Source organism: Rhinolophus sinicus, chromosome 3 (assembly GCF_057876585.1).
Source record: "Rhinolophus sinicus isolate RSI-liver-muscle chromosome 3, RSI-T2T, whole genome shotgun sequence".
NCBI lineage: Eukaryota > Metazoa > Chordata > Mammalia > Chiroptera > Rhinolophidae > Rhinolophus > Rhinolophus sinicus.
The window spans coordinates 176,818,706-176,838,995 of NC_142503.1; the positions used below are offsets into that span (position 1 = coordinate 176,818,706).

General features: G+C 45.9%; 1 protein-coding gene across 2 annotated transcripts in view; it reads right to left on the minus strand.

Moving 5' to 3' along the window:
- The window catches only part of DPF3 (double PHD fingers 3), a 255,312-nt gene that overhangs the window by 144,297 nt on the left and 90,725 nt on the right, over positions 1-20,290 (minus strand). For both annotated transcript variants that reach the window (XR_012494614.2, XM_019733356.3), the window contains exon 2: positions 1,597-1,757. Coding sequence is in view for 1 of the 2 variants with exons in the window: in XM_019733356.3 (XP_019588915.1) it covers positions 1,597-1,757 (161 nt within the window). In the remaining variant the exon portion in view is untranslated. The remainder of the gene's footprint in view (positions 1-1,596; positions 1,758-20,290) is intronic.

Genomic DNA, 20,290 nt, shown 5'->3' on the forward strand with positions numbered 1-20,290 from the left:
AGCTGAGCTGCGCCCTCCACAACTAAGACTGAAAGAACAACTTGAAGCTGAACGGCACCCTCCACAACTAAGACTGAAAGGACAACAACTTGACTTGGAAAAAAGTCCTGAAAGTACACACTGTTCCCCAATAAAGTCCTGTTCCCCTTCCCCAATAAAATCTTTAAAAAACAAATTATATTTCTTAGTTCTGCTCACTAAAAATTCCTAGAAGCAATGACCAACCCAGGATCAAAGGGCACCACTAGCATGTCATCTCTGAGTAATATTTCCTACAAAAAGGAAACAGGGTTTCTTAGAGAAATAGTTGATTGCAGGTCGGAGGCAGTTAAGTGCCTAACATGAGCCTGAAATTTGTCCTAATATTAGGATACCAAGAAAGCTATCAAAAATTACTGGAGAATAATAGCAGCAACAGATTAAAATACATCCAATATGTTTAAATCTGTGAATACACAATGGTACTCAAATAAATAAATAAACTTTATTGATCACCTCTGGAGAATACCAGGGAACCAAACACATTATTTTGAAAACAGGTAAATAAAGGGGGGAAATTATTTATCCTGCCTTTCACATGTGAACTGTACTTCACAATAACCAAAATTTTAATGAGATCCTATTTGGATCCTGACATAAACTACAGGGGGAAAGAAATGTTGACCAAATATTTGATGATATTAAAGTCTCACTGTTAACTTTGAGCTTTGATAGCTATTGTTGGTTTGTTGGTTTCTTTTTTTAAGTCCTTACCATTTAGAAATACATGCTGAAATATTTACAGATAAAATAATATGCATCTTGGATTTGTTTCAAAATAACTGGGGTCGAGAAAGAAAGTGGGAGGTGAGTGTAATGAAACCAGATCGGCCACTGCGTTGATCATTGTTGAGGCTAGGTGACAAAGACATGGAGATTCATTTTACCATTGTCTCCACTTTTGAGTGGGTTTGAAATTTCTCATAATAAAAAATTTTTTAAATATACCCATATAGCACCAAAAAAGTGCATTCCTATAGTTGCCTCCCTAATCCCCACCAACTTGTCTTTATTCTTCTGTTCTCTGGAGCTCAGAAGACTAGTGTCATAATAATAGTAAGATCAACAAAAGTAGCCAGCATTTTTAGAACACACACTATATGCTGAACTCATATTATGAGCTTTTTTTTAAATGAATATATGCATTTAATACTGACAAAATCCTTAGGTAAGTACTATCATTAACCCCATTTTACAGATGAGGAACCTTAGGGAGGGAGGGCTGATGACAAAGCTAAGCCTCAAACCCAGAGCCGACTGCAGATTCCCACACTAACACACAAGGGCGTAAAAGATGAAGACACCTGCCCTCAGTCTTCCCTTTTCTGGGCTAAACACCCTGCTTCTCTCCTACCAATGAAGCTTCAATAACCCACACCATCCTTGGAACACCTGCCAAGAACTGTAAAAGTAGTTGAGTTGCTTGAAGGAATCACAGCCTGCTGTACAGCTTGCCCCACCGCACTTGCACTGCAGGGACTCCCAGACAAGCTCTGGTCCCCATCCATCCATACCGGGAGCCCAAGCATGCGCACATCCAGGGGTATCATGGCTCACCTGGGCCTCGGTGCCTCTTCTCCATCCAGATGTAGCAGTTGTTCTGGGCCACCCCAGTCTGCGAGTCCAGGAAGGGGAGCCGCACGCTGCGCTCTGCACACAGCCGCGAGTTATAACTGCGGCAGTGCTCAATGGCTTCCTTGTAGAACTGGTCCCCAAGCCTGCGGGGAGACAGAGAGGAGGAATGAGGCTGGGGAAAACCAAAATACACCCAGAGGAAAACTGATGCCACCCATCGTCCTCTCTGGGAAGATTCTACAGTTATGAAGACTAGGGCAACGAATACCAGGGGCCTGGAGCCAAGGCGCAAAACTCAGCTGGGTGTCAGGTCTCAACCAGGTTCTATTTCCTATGCCAAATCTACCAGGCAACTTAGAAACCTCTTTAACAAAGAGCCAAAGGCCCCTAGAATAAACTGAAAATTAATAAACAGAAACCTCATTTAAAATGGAGTCAGGAGGCTAGCAGAGAGAGCTCAGTGCACATTACTGATCCCAACCGGAAGAGTGGTACCTTGCATCTCTGATAGGAAGTGTTACACCTGGTGCTACACCTCAGCAGGAGGAAGATGATACCTCCTCGCCCAGTAACAGCTCATCCAATGGGAGGCTGTCATAACTCAGCCAATGAAAAGTCACTCTACTTCGAACTCTCAGTTTCTACCAATGGACTCTTCATTTACAACAGCCCTGGCCAAGTCCGTAAAAAAAGTTTCTCTGCTGTTTCTGTTCACTATTGGACTATATATTCTGAATTGCAGTTATTTTGTTCCCGAATAAATCGACTTTGCTGGAGAAATACCTGCCCGTCTAAAGTCAACAAAACCACCAGTAAAAGTGCCAAGTCCTCGTTCTAGGAAGCCAGAGGTCCCACTCCAGAACAGAGGTAGCTCTGAAACAACCTTCATGGTATCTACTAGGATATCAGGCTCCCAGAGCCCCCTCATTATTGTCCCCCGTTATCCACACTTTGTTCTCAGTAATTGCCATCAAAGGTACTCTAGAATGTACCCAAATCACCAGCATAGATGCACAGAGAGACATGCATTAATTTGTTAGAGACTGTCCACTGGCCAAAAATAACTCTCCAGAAAATCCACCAAAAGAACGGTTTATTCAGGAAAAGGAAAAGAAAAAAAGAGGTCACCCTAGGAGTGTGTGAACGTGCACTTGCCAGCCAGTGTTCCAATCGGCTGCCCACATGAAAAAAGCCCGGATTCCAAGATGGCTTCTCTATTTATTAGCATCCCTCCCAGGGAAGTTTAATACAACAGTTTAATACGAAGTCAGGACTAGAGAGTTAACAAGGGGCCAGCCCTACCCATAGTTCTCCCAGCTCTATGGTTAATCATCTGAAGATGCCAGTTCACTTTTATCAAGCCGCACACTTAGAAAAAAAATAACTTTATGATGGAAAACAAAAGAAAAATTTTAAATACTAATAGTTGAATCTTGAACGCAAAATAATTCAATCCCTAGGGTTTAAAACACAAATATAAAGACCATTGTGGTTTGCTGAAGTGATGATCTAATTCAGCACAGTAAGTTTTATGTTCCTGAATCTTTGGTATCCTTGGACATGTGGTGATGCTAATTTTCAGATAATATCCTTTTCAAACACCAAAAACATAACACTGATAAAACTGATCAAATGTAAAGCACAAAAGTAATCAATGGGATCAAATACCTAACAAATGAAAGATAGGCACACGTTAGAAGTTAATAAATGGCTCATGTTAATACAAATGTAATAACATGACCTCTGCCAGGTAAACTTGAGTTTCTTAGTGGAAAGAGAAGGGAAAATTAGGAAGGGAAGAGCCAGGGGATTACAGGGCCAAAGAGAATCAAGTAGCTCATTTTGAAGTGACATTATGAATGTCCCTTTGTCTTGGTTCCATGTAGATTTGAAAAGCCAAAATCGGGAAAAGAAAGTCACTAAGTTAAAAATAATACATTTCTTAACCAAATATTTAGAATAAATATTTTGAATTTAGAATTTAAAAAAATCAAAAATTGAAATGGATCTTTCTATACTTTTTTTAAAAAAGTATGGAGTCAGCATCTACCAAAGAGTTTAAAGCAAATTTCTTATTCTGGGAGGATATGATCATTGAAGCTTCTGAGGCATCTTTTAGAAATTACTTATTGACATGCCCCCTTTAAAAAAAAAAAAAAGCCTTTTGCTCCCTTTTCACTCTTAAACAACTTCACTCTCACAAGGAAGGCATAATTTGTTCAGAAAGTGTCCTAACAGTCGAAAACCAAACTGTAATCAAATTATAATAGTCACACAGCTGGAACTGAATTGGGGAGGGGGGATGAAACCCATTAAAATGCTATAAAACAGAACAGCGCATACACTGATGTAATCAAAGTTGGTAACAAGGATCATGAGATTGATCAAAACTAAAGAACCATTTCCAACAAAGTGTTTGCATCTGTGTCCCACCAGCTTAAATGTCTCCTTCTGCTAAAGCAATGGAGCTCAGTGTAACAGAACTTTCACAGGCAGCTCAGCCCAAGCTAGATGACACAGCCCGCCCAGAGTGTCCTGGAGTCTCCACCTCCCCTCCACAGAACAGCGACCAGCCACGCCACACTGATGAGAACTGACAAGAACACATGACAGAGAGGTGTCCGGTGTGAGAAACAGTTATCTGTTTTCCCACGATCTTTTGACAAACTGCCAAAAAAGATTAACTTTTCCAACCCCAGAAATTTTGCTGAAAGACAACCCATTAAAAAAAAAGAAAAGAAAATGGTACACTAAAATTCATCGACTGGAGAGAACAGGGTTTCCATTTTCAAAACAAACTTCTGGAAGCCAGTACAAAAGAAATCTACATGAGGATCTCAAATTAGACTTTTCCTAATATGCTCGTAACTCATATCCAACAGTTTTGATCCAAAGGAGAGGAACAAGAAAATGAACTTGCTGAAAATGAAAAGTGAGGTTGGCCAAGTCCATGCCCCACACGGAATGGAACAAGAAAGTCAAACAAAGTGGTGCGATGGGTGAAAATTAATTTCATCTTAAATACTTTCCACTTTCCTAACATGCAATGTTATTAGTACTAGGCATGTTAGAGGGGTGCATTTTTAAATGTAACTTTTGTGAATAATACCTCCCTTATGTAAACAGAAAATACTTTCTGGGACCTGGAACAACTGTATTAAAGATTGAAGCTGCAAAAAAATGTGACATCCAACACCCTCTCTGCCATAGTCTCCAGAGAAGTCACTTTTAAACAGACCAGGCGTTGGCAGAGATTTGGAAACAAAATTTAAAGGCTTTTTAAAGATATGGGAGGAGAAAAGAGATTTGAACCTCCTTGATAAATTCAAGAAGCTCTTCTCCAAAAGTTAATTAGCCAAAATCTTCACAGGGCTTCTTGCTTTGCTCTCTAGAAGAAAACAATGGCCAGGTCTCCCTTACCTGTGGAAAGCAATTCAAACAGAAGGACAATGTCCTTTTACTGTGTTTCCCTGAAAATAAGACCTAGCCGGACACTCAGCTCTAATGCGTCTATTGGAGCAAAAATTAATATAAGACCCGGTCTTATTTTACTATAAGACCGGGTCTTATATAACATAATATAATGTAATGTAATGTAATGTAATGTAATGTAATGTAATGTAAACCAGGTATAATATAATACTGGATCTTATATTAATTTTTGCTCCAAAAGACGCATTAGAGCTGATTACCTGGCTAGGTCTTATTTTCGGGGAAACCCGGTAAATATGGTATTTCTTTTTAAAAAATTTTTAAAAAAACACAATGATAGGATCCCAGGGGTAACATTTGCGTTCAAGTGGCAAGGGGCAGAAGGAGCAAGGAAAGGCAGCAAAGGACTCATTTTGTGAAGTGGCGACCAGTATGCCCCAGGGTAGGTCAGGCACAGCCCAGCCTCAGCCATCACCTGTCTGCACCAAACCAAGAGGGCTGGCTTTTCCACAGGATGATAGGTGTCTTGGTTGGCACAAGGCAGAGTAGAATGATGTTCTCATCAGCAACTGACTTCAGGCTACTCAAGGCTGCAATCAGAAGCAGCAAAGGGAACAAACGGCTAGACTCTCTGACAGAGAAGGAACCACCACCACCCTCTCCCAGGGCCCGCTGCTTGGAGCACTGCTAGCTGCCCAGTTCTGGGATTTGTGAGGGGTGAAATCCCTTAGGGATCCCATCTGGAGTGAGATTTCAATCCTAGCTCTGAGAGTGCTCCAGTGACCCTCCTGGAGCATATCTGTGGAGAAATGGATTCCAGGGGCCAAAGAGGATTCAGAGTGGAAAAAAAAGAGACTTCTCCAAAATGACTGCCAGCTAGGCTTTAAATGTGATTTTCAGAGCCTGTAACACCAGCCTCAAGACTTCTGCTCCTCTTCTTCTTCTCACTTCCACCTCCCTCTCTCTGGAGACCTGGCCTGTTATTCTCCTAGATTCCATTCCAGGGTGACCCCAGGTCCAGCCCTCCAACCCAGACACCTGGGGCCCCTCGCTCTTCACTGTCTCTCTGGTCCTGTGTTCTGACCTAAGTGCAGGTGTCCTGCCTTACCTCAAACACCTGTCCAAAAGCAGATTGCTTATCTCCTGCCAGAGCCTGCTGCCTCCTCCAGAGTCTCCATTCTTCTAGGTTGGGGGGGCGGGTCTGAGAGAACACTACTATCCCATCTCCCTAGCAAGTTGTCCTTGGCTCTTCCCTGTCCTTCATCCCATCTGGCACTGAATTCATTCATTTCCCAGGGAGCTGTCCCTTTCTCTCCATTCCCACTGCGTGGCCACAAGTCCCCTTTGGCTGTAAAAATGGGACCTTGGCCCATCACTGCTATTTGTGGACAAAAACAGAGATAAGCAGAGATACAGAGAAGCCCTGGCCTGCAGCAGGATTTCTGGCTCCTCCTTCCCCCAGCAGCCTCTCTTTTTCTGTGGGTACCTGTGTTTCCTGCTGTCTCACTCAGCTACCCATACTTCCACAACTGCCCACAAACATACATTAAAATTCATTTATACCGATATGCTAACTTCCTCGTGGTTTGTATTTAAACATGTGTAACTCTTAACTGGCACAGAAAGCTATCTCCCATTTATGTGAGATCTCCCAGAATTGTGAGAAATAAACATCTGTTGTTTAAGCCACGCAAGTCTATGGTTATTTTGTTATCGCAGCCCAAGCTGACTAAGAAAGACTGTTTCTAATATTTAAAATAGGAAAGAGCTATAGAGGATACGTAAGAGAGTCCAATCCCCTTTCTCCCTCATTCTGTCTTCTTCCAATAAAGACAACAATAATACTGCTACTAATAATGTCATTTTGAACTTAATTCAATGTTTAATATTTGTCTTCCCTACTAGACTATGAACTCCATGAAGGTAGGGACCACATCTACAGGGCCACTGCACACAGCCATTCAGGCTTTTCACTAAGAAACTCCAGGGGGCGCCATTCATACAAACTTCAATATGAATGGCGCCCCCTGGAGCAGTCACCCAGCAACACTGCAGAGCTGACCTGTGTACTGATTTACTCCCAGCGACTACAGATCCAGCGCACAGTAGGTGTCCAATAAGTCTTTGTTGAACTGCTTTCAACAAAAACTCCTATATCACTCATCTATGGTAGGTGTTTAAATTAGAGCAGTAAAGTACATGCTGCGTGCATGGGCACAGTCTTCTGAGTTTTTTGCACATACAGATTGATGATTTAGATTGCATGGCTATCTACTTGTAACTTTAGAAAAAAATTGAAAGAATGTCTGCAGTCACTCTCATTTAGTTATCACGCGGCTCCTGGGTTACTGATGCATTCTCCTGCCTGCAACCACTGTAGCATTTCTCCCACCCACATCCTGACAAAAAGAAATCTCCCTCAAACCCAGGCTTCAGTCTTTTATTCATCAGTATAGAAGCCAAGATGGCTCCCAATGGTTTCCAAATTCCCCTGCCAAGATGTCAGGGCTCTTGGAGAGCCGTACGGCGGAAAGAACAGAGACTTGGAATCAGGCAGGGCTGAGTCCAGCTCCACCGCTTACTGGCTACACAATACTGGGGCAAATGACTTACCCTCCCTGAGCCTAAAGTCTACTTCCCACAATATGGGTAACATAATGCCTGCTTCAGGTCCATGAGAGAATCAAATGAAATGGAGCCTCTGGCACACAGGGAAATACCTATGATCGGTGGTGCTTCCTTTTTCCTTCTCGCAAAGAGCAGTACCTTCTGCCATTTTGTGACATGACCCTCTGCCTGAGCAGGCTGATGCCCTCCATGTGACACACATACACACCACATTCACTACTGTAGTGTTTTTAAGGCTGTCAGGTGATCGCCTAAACCTCTGCCCCAAGATACAAGGCAACAGGGCGGCAGAGGTCGAACCTCAGGCAGGATGATCTCAGAAGTCCAAAGCCTGCCCCAAGTGAACAGACCACATCTGGCTTGTTTGTCACTCTGTCCCCAAGCCTAGCACAGAGCTTGCCATGTAGGCTTGAATGATGAATAAATGAATACGTGAATCTTCATCTGATCTTTCTGCATATATGAAGCAAACATCCCTACCTACCCCTGGACTCCAACAAAATACTTTGCCTCCTGCCCTTGGCCTGGCTGGGCTTACCCTGTTCAAGGGCTGACTGAGTCCTGCCTCTTCCAGAAAGCCTCCTAGTTATCCCTGTTAATAGTGCTTGCTTTTTGCCTTCTCTGAGCTCCCCAACTGTCTCACTTATGTTTGGCCAGTCTGTACTGCCCTCCTTATTTCTTTCCACCCAACAAGATTATAAGCATCTTGAAGATAGGGGCTAAGAGTTACAAACTCTGTGCTACCCAGCCAAGCACAGTGCTGGGAATGTAGAAGCATGTGATAAATATGGATGGCTTAATGGACACGTCATGCCATCCTTTGCAAACTAATAGAGGCTTCACAGTTGAGAGAGGCTTGGGACACTCTAACTTTCTCCATATGAAAATGAGGTGAGCTTGTAGTTATCTAACTTCTCCAGAGTACAGCATTAGGCATCTGAAAACAGCCTACAAGTTCAAATTCTACTGAATTTTCCCCATCATCTTAAAAACGTTCACTTCAGTTCTTGAGATTTTCATTTCTCCTTCTATAACATTCATGCCACTCTGCCAGATGCAGAATATTCATTCCCCTTCTCTGAACTTTACAAGAAGCTCACTAATACTGTACTGCGTATTGTCATCAGACCCACCTCTGGAAAGACTAGTGCCTCCGATGATGCAGGAAACCCCTTTTGTGTTTATCAAGAATGCCATCACCCCACTCTCCAGAATAGCCTAGGGCAGTGGGTTTCAAACTTTGGTTTGTGTCAGAATCAGTGGGGATCAGGAGGGGGGTGCTGTGAAATTCTGATTCTGGAGGATTGAGATGTGATCCAGACATCTCTGTATTTTTGACAGATCTGCCCCCTCCCCAGTGATTCTGAGAAATATGAAACTCACTTATCTCAGGATAGCTCCCCAACCTCCAAAGCAAGGGCATGAACAAGAGGGCCTTGTGAAGTTCTTGGGTCATGTTTTAATGACAGACCTGGAAAGCCTAATTAACTGCCTTTAACTCAGCTGGTATTGTTCCCATGGGGAAATTTTTCAGGCTGGCATGGATTAACCTGGCAGCACTAACCTGGAGCAGACTATTCCCACAGCAGTCTTCATCCCTAACAAAACATCCAAGAGGCCTGGTCAAGGCAAACGTACGGCAAAGACCCAAACATATGGCAAAGACATCTTTAGGGTGGTCACTCTGGCCGTGACCTTCATAACATCACAGCAAAGGCACATTGAGAACAAGGGCACTGCCTTGCAAAGCCAAGTCAGATGAAGAATTTGAACCCTAAAACGCCCATCAATGCTTAAATGCCACTCAGCCTGATGTTCAGGCCTGCTAGACCCAATAAATCCCTTTTGTGGCATCTACTCAGGTGAAGATTTTTCAGGGACTTATTATGCAAAGCTCCCTAAGCAAGATGGAATTTACATTGAACCTGGCCATGATTTCTGAGCTGCCACTGGGTGTTCTGATGACATACACAACTCAGGGTTGAAGACAAGGGGTTGCCAAGGACAAGAGACTGGAGGCAGGAGAAAAGCAGTGTGACTCCTTCCAGTAAATAATGGGGGGAGGGGAGTGTTAAGAAAGGGGGATGCTCTGGGGAGAGCAGCTTTTCTTGTGTTCAAGGTTTGCCTTCCAAATGGCATCCAGACGTGACAAAATAAATCTCTCCACTGGAGACTAAAAAATGTGTAGAATGCAACCAACTTTCAAAAGAGAAAAAAAGAGACTATTTTATCTAGAGTGAAGCATACCTAGAAAAAAAAACCACACACCCCTCACAGAAACTTCATTGAGAAGTATTTTTACTTTCCCTGGTTCATAGTCAGTCCTTTTTGAAACCCCAGCTATGAGCTGGGCACAAGTATGCTGTCCCCTAGGTGTGACTGCCAGCGGAAGCAGACCATTGATTAGAGACAATTCTTGGACAGACCCCCATCTTTACTGCTGGAATATAAGGGCCTCAATGCTGCCCTACCCAATAAAGGGAATATTGGTCTGACATTTAAAACACAACAATAGCGGGGTGGCCAGTTATCTCAGTTGGTTAGAACATAGTGCTGGCGGCACCAAGGTTGCTGGTTTGATCCCCACATGGGCCAATGTGAGCTGCACCCTCCAACACACAACCACAAAGAACATGTCCTTCTGTCATCAATTCTCAACAATTTTTTTTAAAATGAACATCAGATCATGACATTCTCCTCCTTAAATTGCTCCAGTGGCTTCTTATTGCACTCAGAATAAAATCTGAACTCCTTCCCATGGCTACAGGCTCCCAGACTATCTGGCCAGGCCCACCTTTCCTACTTCACCTTGTTTCCTGCCCCCCTTGCCTGTTGGACTCCATCCTCACTGTTATTTCTTACTGTCCCTCTAATATACCAAGATCACCTCACCTCAGGACCTTTGCATATGCTGTTCCCTCTTCCTGGTATACATTTCTCGCAGATCTCCACGTGACTGACTTCTCCTCCTTCTCTGACCCACTCTCTAGGGTCGCCCACCCTGTTCCTCTCCTGCTCTAACCCTTGCTACCTCATACTCATCCTTTTCATAATACTTACTCTCACTATCAAAAATTTTCCTGTTTTCTCTTTGCCTGCTGAGCGTCTCTACACAACAAAATTGTGAGCTCCATGACAGCAGGGTCTTTATTTCTCTTGTCTACAAATGGATCCCCTGCACCTAATGCAGGATTTGACACATAGGAAATGCTGAGCAGATATCCCTGAACAAATAAATGAGAGATCTAGGACTACCTACAACAGACCGTGGATGGTGTGGAAGCCTGGCCTTCAAGAGGGCAAGAAGGTCAGTGCTGAGAGGCCCTGAGCACAGGGAATGAGACTCACACGACCACCTTCTCACTTCTGATCCCCCCTGCTCAGCACACTCATGACAATGGGTGAGGGACCCATTCTGCTGTCCATACTTGAATCTTGCTCATGTCCCCACAAAGCTACCCACACATCCCAAAACCTGGAGAGAAGTGGGGCCAAGTGGATACATGATGCCATTTGTGACATCAGCCAGTGCTTTCTATGTCCCAAAAGGACATCCAGGCCCGATAATGGCATGGTAAACTAGCAGTGCCAGGAGATGGTTCCCAACATACCCACTCCCCTTCCCTGAAAGGGCCTCTTTCTGAATTAACCTCTTCTGCATGTTCTTTCTCAGATTGCTGATCCATGCTCTCTCCTAGAGCCCCAAGCCTTCGGGTAGTGGCAGGGACAGGAGCAGGATGGGGGTGGGGAAGCACTGCTTGACGGGAAATCAATGGAAACTTGAAGGTCATCCGGAGAGCTCTGTCTCCCCATCATGCACCTGCTGGGATGGGATTTGTGGTCCTGACCTTGCTTGGGGGCCTCTGCCCTCCTGTCAGAATTAGTTACAATCAGACTGCAGAAGCAAAGGCCCTGCAGACCAAGTGATCTCCGGGTTGTCCTTCTAAGGGACATCAAGCCAAACAAAGAAACACTAAGTCTTATTTAACCTGTCACAAGGTTGAGAGTCACCCCAATTTCTCTTGGCAGCCCCCTGGGAAAACTGTCTCAGGCCTGCTGTGGTTCTTTTTGGTTTTGTTTGGTTTTTCTGAGGTACACATTTATAAACCTTTAATAAGGACAGAACAAAGCCAGCCTGACCAAGAGGCTGGTCCTGTCCCCAAATTTAAGTTCTCTGGTGGAAAAGATGGAAATAGCCTAGGAAATTAAGACCAAAACCAAAAGAAAGGTGACTGCACCCTAGAAATACCTAAATCTGCCTTCATAACTTCTACATCCAACTTAATGACAAAGGACACCAAAACCTCCATAAGGGAGCTCTTCTTCTTCCTGTCCCAACAACTGTACGGGGATGTGACTGAATTTACAATCTGATCTCCATTCCTCATGAACCAATTTTTCCAGGTGCCCGCCCTCCCTCCCTCCCTCCCTCCCTCCCTCCCTCCCTCCCTCCCTCCCGTCATTCTCTCTTTCTTCTTTCCTCCCTCCCTCCCTCCCTTCCTCTCTTTCTTCCTTTTTTCCTTCCTTCCTTCCCTCGCCTTTCCCCCTCCCCCCACCCCAGTCTTCTTCATAATCTTTCCACCTCAGCAAGAGTCACTTAATATATATGTCAGGGGCAAAGCGTTCAGCCCACATCTCCAACCCAAAAGTTGAAGATGAGTCTGGTATAAAAATGAAGAAGAGATGCTCTCCACGTATTTATAGAAGGATGACAGGATGATGGTAATAATAATAGTGGCACGGCCACCATTTACTGAGCACTTTCCATGTGTGCCAGGCTCTATTGTAAGCACTGTACATGTATTATCTGATTTCATCAACAGCCCCATCCTTTTCTTTCCCCCTATTTTACAGATAAGAAAAGTGGGGCACAGAGGGTTAAGCCAAGGCCTTCTGGGTCCAGGACCTCGCTCTTGGCTGCTCTCCTATCAGCCTCTCACAGGGGCACCATTGCCCCTTCACAGCAGTTGTGCCTCCAGAACTAGAATATCTCAAACAACACTTCTTTTCCTGGAGGTACCAAATTTCTCTAAGAGCATCACTGATTTGCTGGGTAATCTTTCTCTTTCTTTGTCTCGGTTTCCCAAACTGCCAAATAGTCCAAAGGTAAATAAATGTTCCTGACACAGAGCCACCTCTCAGTAACTCATGAAGTAGGTTGATTATGGAGGCTGCCTGAAAAGATACATCAGAGAAATCCAAAATGTTATTATGCAGTTTAGAAACCACAAGTATCCCAAATGTGAGCATGGGGTGATGGACGCTGTGAAGCTGTGTGGTTCTGAACATCTACTGACAGGAGGAAAAGAAAGATGCCAGATTATCATAACTAATGAGTCAGATTTAAGAATCCCAGAGGGTTAGACATTGTCCGATGCCTTCGTTGTATTGCAAGGAAAATGAATAACCAGAGAGGCGAAGTGATTTCCTTCAGTCACATAGGGGGAAGGCTGAGATTAGATCCTCAGTGTCCAACTTGACTTCAAGGATTTCTCCACTGTTTACAGCAGAGGTCTACAAACTACAGTCCCTGGGCGAAATCTGGCCCACCACGAATTTCTATAAATAAAGTTTTATAGGAAGAAGGTCATGCCCATTTGTTTTCGTATTGTCTGTGTCTGCCTTCACGCTAGCTATGATGGTAGATAGAGCTGAGTAGTTCCAACAGATTGCACGGCCTGCAAAGCCTAAAATATTTACCATCTGGACCTTTACAGAAAAAGTCTGCCATCCTAGTTTACAGCGTAAGTCCTGACTAGTGAAAAGACTCCACCCTTGGAATGAAAGAAAATAGAATGGGAGGCCCAAGAGTCACACAGCTTAAGCAAATACTTTTACAATTATCCAAGCTTGGTACAACTTAATAAAAACCCATAAATATAGTTAATAACAAGGAAAACAAGCACTAGCTCATCCTACCTATTTAATAATTATTGTTAACTACACCAAGCAAAACTCACCACTGAAAATTAATTTTTTTCTAGCCTCCCTTGAAAGCCCTTTTCCATTGGGGAAATGCTGCTGGCCAATAGGTAAAATGATGCTTCTTACTGATACACAGGCCTCATTTCCTCCAGGCAAGTGAAAGGCTATTGTTGAGGCAGTTGGGGGGGTGGGGTGGGGGGGTCGGACAGGAATAGAGAGCCTTTCAAACAGGATGGTGCCCAAACCCACCTTGTCCCCCTCACTCCAAATAAAATTGTCAGGAACAACCAGGCACAGCAGAAGTCTCTCTCTCTCTCTCTCTCTCTCTCTCTCTCTCTCTCTCTCTCCCACCCCACCCCACCCCACCCCACCCATCCCCTCTCTCCTGTCCAGAAAGTGGTCCAGATCAGCATAAGGTTCACAGAAGCATCGCAGCCCTTGGCTTTTTGGTGAGGACACTCTATCATCCCATGGAATGGGGGTGGGTTTGGCCCCTGATAGGCTGATGGGGGAATTGAGGCTGGACCTCAGTTCCAGGTTGAAGTTGGAACTTAGGCATTGTAGGTCTTTGACAAGTCTCTCAACCCCTCTGAACCTCAGGCTCCCATCTGTCAAATGGAGAAACTGATCCTCACATATTCCAACTGGTGGAATGTGTGCTGAGCCAAATCAAGGGACAAGGCAGGCCAGCCAGCCAGGTAGTGCCCAGGGTCCAATGTCATAATAAACATCAGCAGCATTGTGGAAAATTGGAGAGACTTACGTTGACCAGCATTATCTCAGGCGGAGAACTTGGACAAATGGGACCCGGTTTGCGGGGAACAGTCCGGGTTCACATCTAGGTCCCGGGGTAATTATTCATAACTCCTGTTTTGCTTGTCAAAAGTGCCTTTGCTTGGCTGATAAATAATAAGGTCACCCTATTGATAAGCTGTTTGGGGCCTGAGAGAGAGGAGAAAACCCCTCTTCAAAAATGGTCAGTGATGACAGCCAACGGGCTTCCAAGAAGACAGGTCCAGTTTGGCCAAGAGTTAGGGTACAGGTCTGGGGCCAGAACTCAGTAGTTTGGGACAAGAGAGGAGAGGCTGCCTACAGCGGCTCTGCTTCTCCAGTTGCCCCTCACACAGCCCACTGCCTCTTTTTTGCTTAAACATTTGTTTAACAAATACTTAGAGATTATCGCTCAGCCAAAGCGAGCTCTCTGGGAGGCTCACAGACACTGGAGAGAGGGGGGTTCAGAAAATACTATAAGGGGAGAGACATGCCAACAGGTGCCTACTATCTGCCTGTCGGGCTAAGCCTCTGATCTCCATCCCTGGGACCAGGGAGTCCCAGCCCTTCACAGAGCCTGACACTACTGACTCCACAGCACTCGGTTAGTGCTCATTCTGGGGACCTGGACCCACGTGATGGTCAGGCCTCCTTCTGTGCTTAGAAACTGCTCCCCACGGGGGGGGGGGGGGGGGGCTGCACCTCTCCCACCAATGGGCCCTTTGTCATTCAGAGAGATGAGAGGCAAGTCCAAAGAAATGTCCAGCAGAGCCCACCTGAGCGGGAGGGAGCCTGAGGTCTGTGGGGGGCACAGACATCAGATCCAGCGAAGGTCAGCAAAGGAAGAGGAGGGGGAAGGAGGGGGCCGGGGACAGGAGTCAATACCACTGGAGGAAAGCAGCCTCCGCACATGCCCCACACCCATCAATATCTCTTCCAAGGACAGGTTATCTGGGGAATGTATGCTCTCTAATAATTACCTTGCAGAGAGTTCCACTTATCTTACCAGAAGAATCTGCCAGTTGCCAGGCACACAGGGTTCTGGTTAATTCCATAAACACTGCTATCCACCTCCACCCCCATCCTCCCAGCTCCTGTCCTCTGACCTCTAACCTTCCCTTGCCTCTCCAGCCTGGGGGAAGTTGAGGGTAGAAGAGTCTCAGCAAGTTCCAGTAGATTTAAGGGCTCAATAGGAGCTGGCAAAGGGGATTTGGGGGCTGTCCCTTATTGATAGACATGAGAAGTAAGTTGAGGCCGGGCCTGGGGGAGTACAGACTGCCGCAAAAGGCTACGTGAGGAAGGCAGAAGCGATGCTTTGGGGCAGATTGTCTGGATTGTTTCTGCCTTCTCCTGACTGATGCCATCAGGTCTGGTTAGCATTCGTTTTAGTTTCTTGTCTTTGCTTCCCTCTTCAAAGCCTTCCAGTCCCCACTCTGGCCCTTGGATGATGCCTCCCTCCCTTAATGGTCTGGCCACTTATTCAGTAACCATTTTATGCTGTCTTGGGTGCTGGGATCTCCTTAAATACATGTCCCAGACCCACTGTGAGTAGAAAGCTCACGGGAGCAGCGTCCTGGGTTCACATCCCTGTGCCGGCACTGCATCCACACCTAAGCCTTAGCCATGGGGCCACTAGGTGGCCCTTACTTGGTCCAGGAGCATTCTAAGTGGCTTAGAAATAGTGATGCATTTCCTCTTCACAACAACCCCATGACGGAGACGCCATTTCAACCCTCCATTATACAGGTGAGAACACCAGTGTCCAGCTGAGGTCATAGGCCAAAGGTTCCCCAGGGAGTGGCTGAGTCAGGATTTGAACAGGCCCTCGTCTCAGTCTGTGCTGTTCACCACTGCACTCGGCACTGCCTGGGCAGTAAATGTAAGCTGAGCCAGTGGAACACTTTATACTATAAATACCCACGTATTCACACTGCCTTTCTCCAAAATAATAATTTGTATTACAGTAATAATAACAGCCAATAGCTAATGGCCATGGAGAACGTACAGGTGCCAGGCATGGGGCTAAGAGCTTTGCATTCAGTCCTCGCATTCACCCTGGAGGGCGATGGTAGTAGCAGCTTGACGCTCCACTTCCCAAGACACCTCTGGACCCTAGAAACACCAACCTCCCCCTCAGGGCCTTTGCACCTGCAGGACCCTCCATAGGCAGCTCTCCTCCCCTTTGCAGGGCTGGCTGCTGCCTCAGGGCTCCGCTCCCTCCCGCCTCCTCCTCCTTCCCCAACTCCTTATCTATAGACTCATTCTTTACCCATCACACTGTTTTATGGCCTTTTGAGCACTTTGACAACTATCAAAAATTATTTTATTTATATTTACTTACTACCTGTCTTTCCCCACTAGATACGCAAGCTCCCTGCAAGAGAGACTGGGCTGGTTTGCTCACCCCGTATTCTCAGTGCCTCCAGCTGGGTACCTGGCATAGAGCAGGTACTCATAAATATTACTTGGATCAATGATATCCCACTGGGCCTTGTACAATACATGTTGGTTGCTCGATTGGATACTATCTTTCATATAAAAAACCCCTCTATCTGTTCTATGTTCATTATTGAGCCTTTACCATGTACCAGGCACCTTGCTGAGTAAGTACACCAGTATTTCATGGTGGAGAATATCATCATTATCATTCCCATTTTACAGATAGAAAACTGAGGCTTAAGAGAGGTTATACAGCTCACCATAGAGAAGTAGGGTTAAGATTCAGTCCCCGTCTGTCTGCCTCCCTTAGTCCATGATATTAATCATTCTGTCCAAGAGCCTCTGGCTGGGAGCCCTCAGTAACTTATCTCTCTTCACCCATATGCATCCCAGCATTACTTCCCTCTCCCTCACTTCTCTGAGCCAACCCTCTTCCATTGGCCCTTCCAGGTTCTCTGTCCACCATTCTTCTTCCTGCTCGTTGCCTCCAGGAGTCTATCCTGTATGGTGGGCCACTTGCCCACTTCCCTCCGCCTCTTGGGGCCTGGGCCAATGACAGTTGCCAGAGGCAGATCCGAGAAAGGAAAGAGAGCAAGATGGAGTATTCATTCCCCCAGCCACCTCCTTGCTAGGTCACTAAGGTGGGGGGCAGCTGCATCCTTCCACTGAAAGTCATGGCTCATGTCTGGCAGCCCTTCCCATAGGGCTACCTTCTGTGATCCCTGTGACCTTCCCCTCTGTCCTTGACCTAACCCCCAGAGTATGGACTATCCCCTTGAATGTTTCCCTGCTCACATTTTTATAAATAGCTATCTTATTAAAAACTCCTCAGTTTACTCTGATTCAATCTGCTGCTTTCAGCTGGAACCCTGATTCTCCAACATACAAATGCCACCTGGCCTCTCCATCTCCTACAGTGCCCCCATTACTGTCATTGCCCCCTGCCCTGCCCTCTGCAGCTGCATCTGCCAGGCCTGGGGTGTCATCTCCCTCCAAGATCTATAAATAAATGTTGACTTGCTGACCTGAAGGTTTGCCCTGGCAGCCTCTGCTCTTTGCCTGAGCCCCACCAGCCCCTTTGCTAACTACCCAGCCAATACTGGGGGGGAAGGGGTACCCCACGGCAGCCTTGCAAGGACCACTTCTAGCTGTCTGCCCATGAGTGGAATAAAACCAGAGGTTATCAGGTCCAACCGGGGGTCTGCTTTGCTGGGGTCAGGTTTGTCCTGTGCAGGCTGTTGCGGGGACTCTGCAGATGGTGCACTGGTAGCCCAAACCAAGCCAACATCATAGCTTCAGTAATCACAATACCACTTGTCAAGCAACTGCTGTGTGGCAGGTACAGTACTTGGCTGCCATTTGCCTACATTCACTCTAATATGAACAGCGGAGAACACTGAAGCTCCACTGGTAGCGTGCGAGGTGCAGCTGCCCGCTGCTTGCAAAAGTTAAAAATCAAGACATGTGGTTGGTGGAAAGAAAAGCAGGTTTATTCAGAATGCCGGCATTTCTTTCCACCAACCATGTCTCTTTCTGAATAAACCTGCTTTTCTTTCCGCCAACCATGTCTCTCAATTTTTAAGTTATGCAAGTGGCAGGTAGCCACACCTTAGCAAGGTATCACAGCAAGGACAAGGAATTTAACCAAAGCCACTTAGTAGGTACTAAGTGACGGAGCTGGGATTAGAAGACAGGTCACCCAAAGTTCACAGACTTTAATTTCCCACCAGTCCGTGCTGCCTCACAGCCAATCCCTTCATACAGGAAGGCCAATGCTCGAACCCAGTCTAGGCAGGCAGCTCAGAGACACGGGCTACCTGTGACCAGGAGAGTGTCAGGTGGAGTAAGGTGTGGGTTAGGGAAAAAAAGTCTGGAGAGCTCCATGCTGCCTGAGTCACTCTGTCAAGGGGAAAGGCATCGGTTGGCCACAGTGAGCGCTGACCTGCCAGGGCACTGGAACATGTCCCCACGGCTCCTTCCTGCGAGCTGGCAGGGAGCCATGTGCTCGTCCTTGGCACATACCAGCATTTCAACAAAACACACCTGCAGGCACAGACCCTACACCCCCATGTCTGGGGCAGTCACAGGGAAACTCCAAGGGGAGGGCAGAAAAACCAGGCTGCAACAAAAAGGGGAGGAAGCCTTCCTGCTGCCGGACCTGGAGGGGACTGTGCTTCTTCACCTCCTCCCTGCAGCCAAAATTTATATTCCCAATTAACACCATTCAAGGACTAAGGGATTGGTGATTTTTTTTTTTTTCTTTTTTGGAAGGCAATGGCAAAATAACAACAAACCACATTTCTACTGTTGGGAGTGATTCTTGGAGGCAAACATCCTTACTCAAGAGGAGACACACACACACACACACACCAACAATGCAGCTCTGCCACCACGCAGCCCAAAATAAACCACACTTCGGTCCTGGCTCTCCTGGGCTACTGGAGAACCAGCTCAGCACAGTCTCCTGACCTCAGTCCACGTGACTGCTGGCTGGATCTCATTCCCCAGAGGAACAAAGCGCTCCTGGGACCCAGCAGCAGTGACACCTGCTCCTACAGTCCATTCAACCCCCACGACGCTCGGTATAACCATGGCCCTGTCTGATGTGTCCTGACAGGACAAGGTCCAATTAACAGAGGCCATTTCCAGTGACCCGGCATGAGATGGGGCGCCAATCTCCAGAGCTGCGCTGAACCTCCTCTCTGCCAGTCCCTCCAAATCCTAAATCATTGACATGACATCTCTAGGTGAAAGGCTCCCCCAGCATTTTACAGACTGTTTGGAAAACATTCAGAAAGACCATGTTCTTTAAAACAAACAAACAAAAACACTGCTGAAACACAAAACTGGGTTTCATCTTAAAATCTGTGCATTACTGGAATTTGAATACCCTCATCACTCCAACCCAAAACACTCTCTTATCTCTCACTTTAAATACCAAAAATTTAATCTTCCCTAAAGATAGGAGGATGGAAAACATGATTAGACCCAATCAACATGGAGAAACTGAGAACGAAAGAAGGAAAATGAATACTCTTGCTCTGATCAGCACTGCAAATAAAGTCATAACTTGAGGGAGATTTGGAGAGACAGGAAACCAAGAGTCTGAGAGCAGGCATGAGCAATTTAACACAGTGAACTGGCTGGGCAAAGACCACCACTAAAGTTGACAAGACATTCCTGGTGATGGCAGGAGGTGGGGAGACATCTGGGGCCACTTGCATTCTATTCAGTATCTGGCATGAGGCTCATCACTGGAAAATTCTCTTCTTTCTCACAAAAGCAAGACATAAAAGAAAACAAAAGGGAGGAAACATCCGCACAAACTGCCAGTATATTAGGAACACTGGTAATTTCTAGGCAGGCAAAGGCCATATGGGCTCCCCCTTCAGCGTCACACTAAGTCTCATCACTCTCTCCCCCATCTCTCTTCCATATTCAGGGAGGAAGAAAGGAAATTAACAAGTCCACACTCAACTTC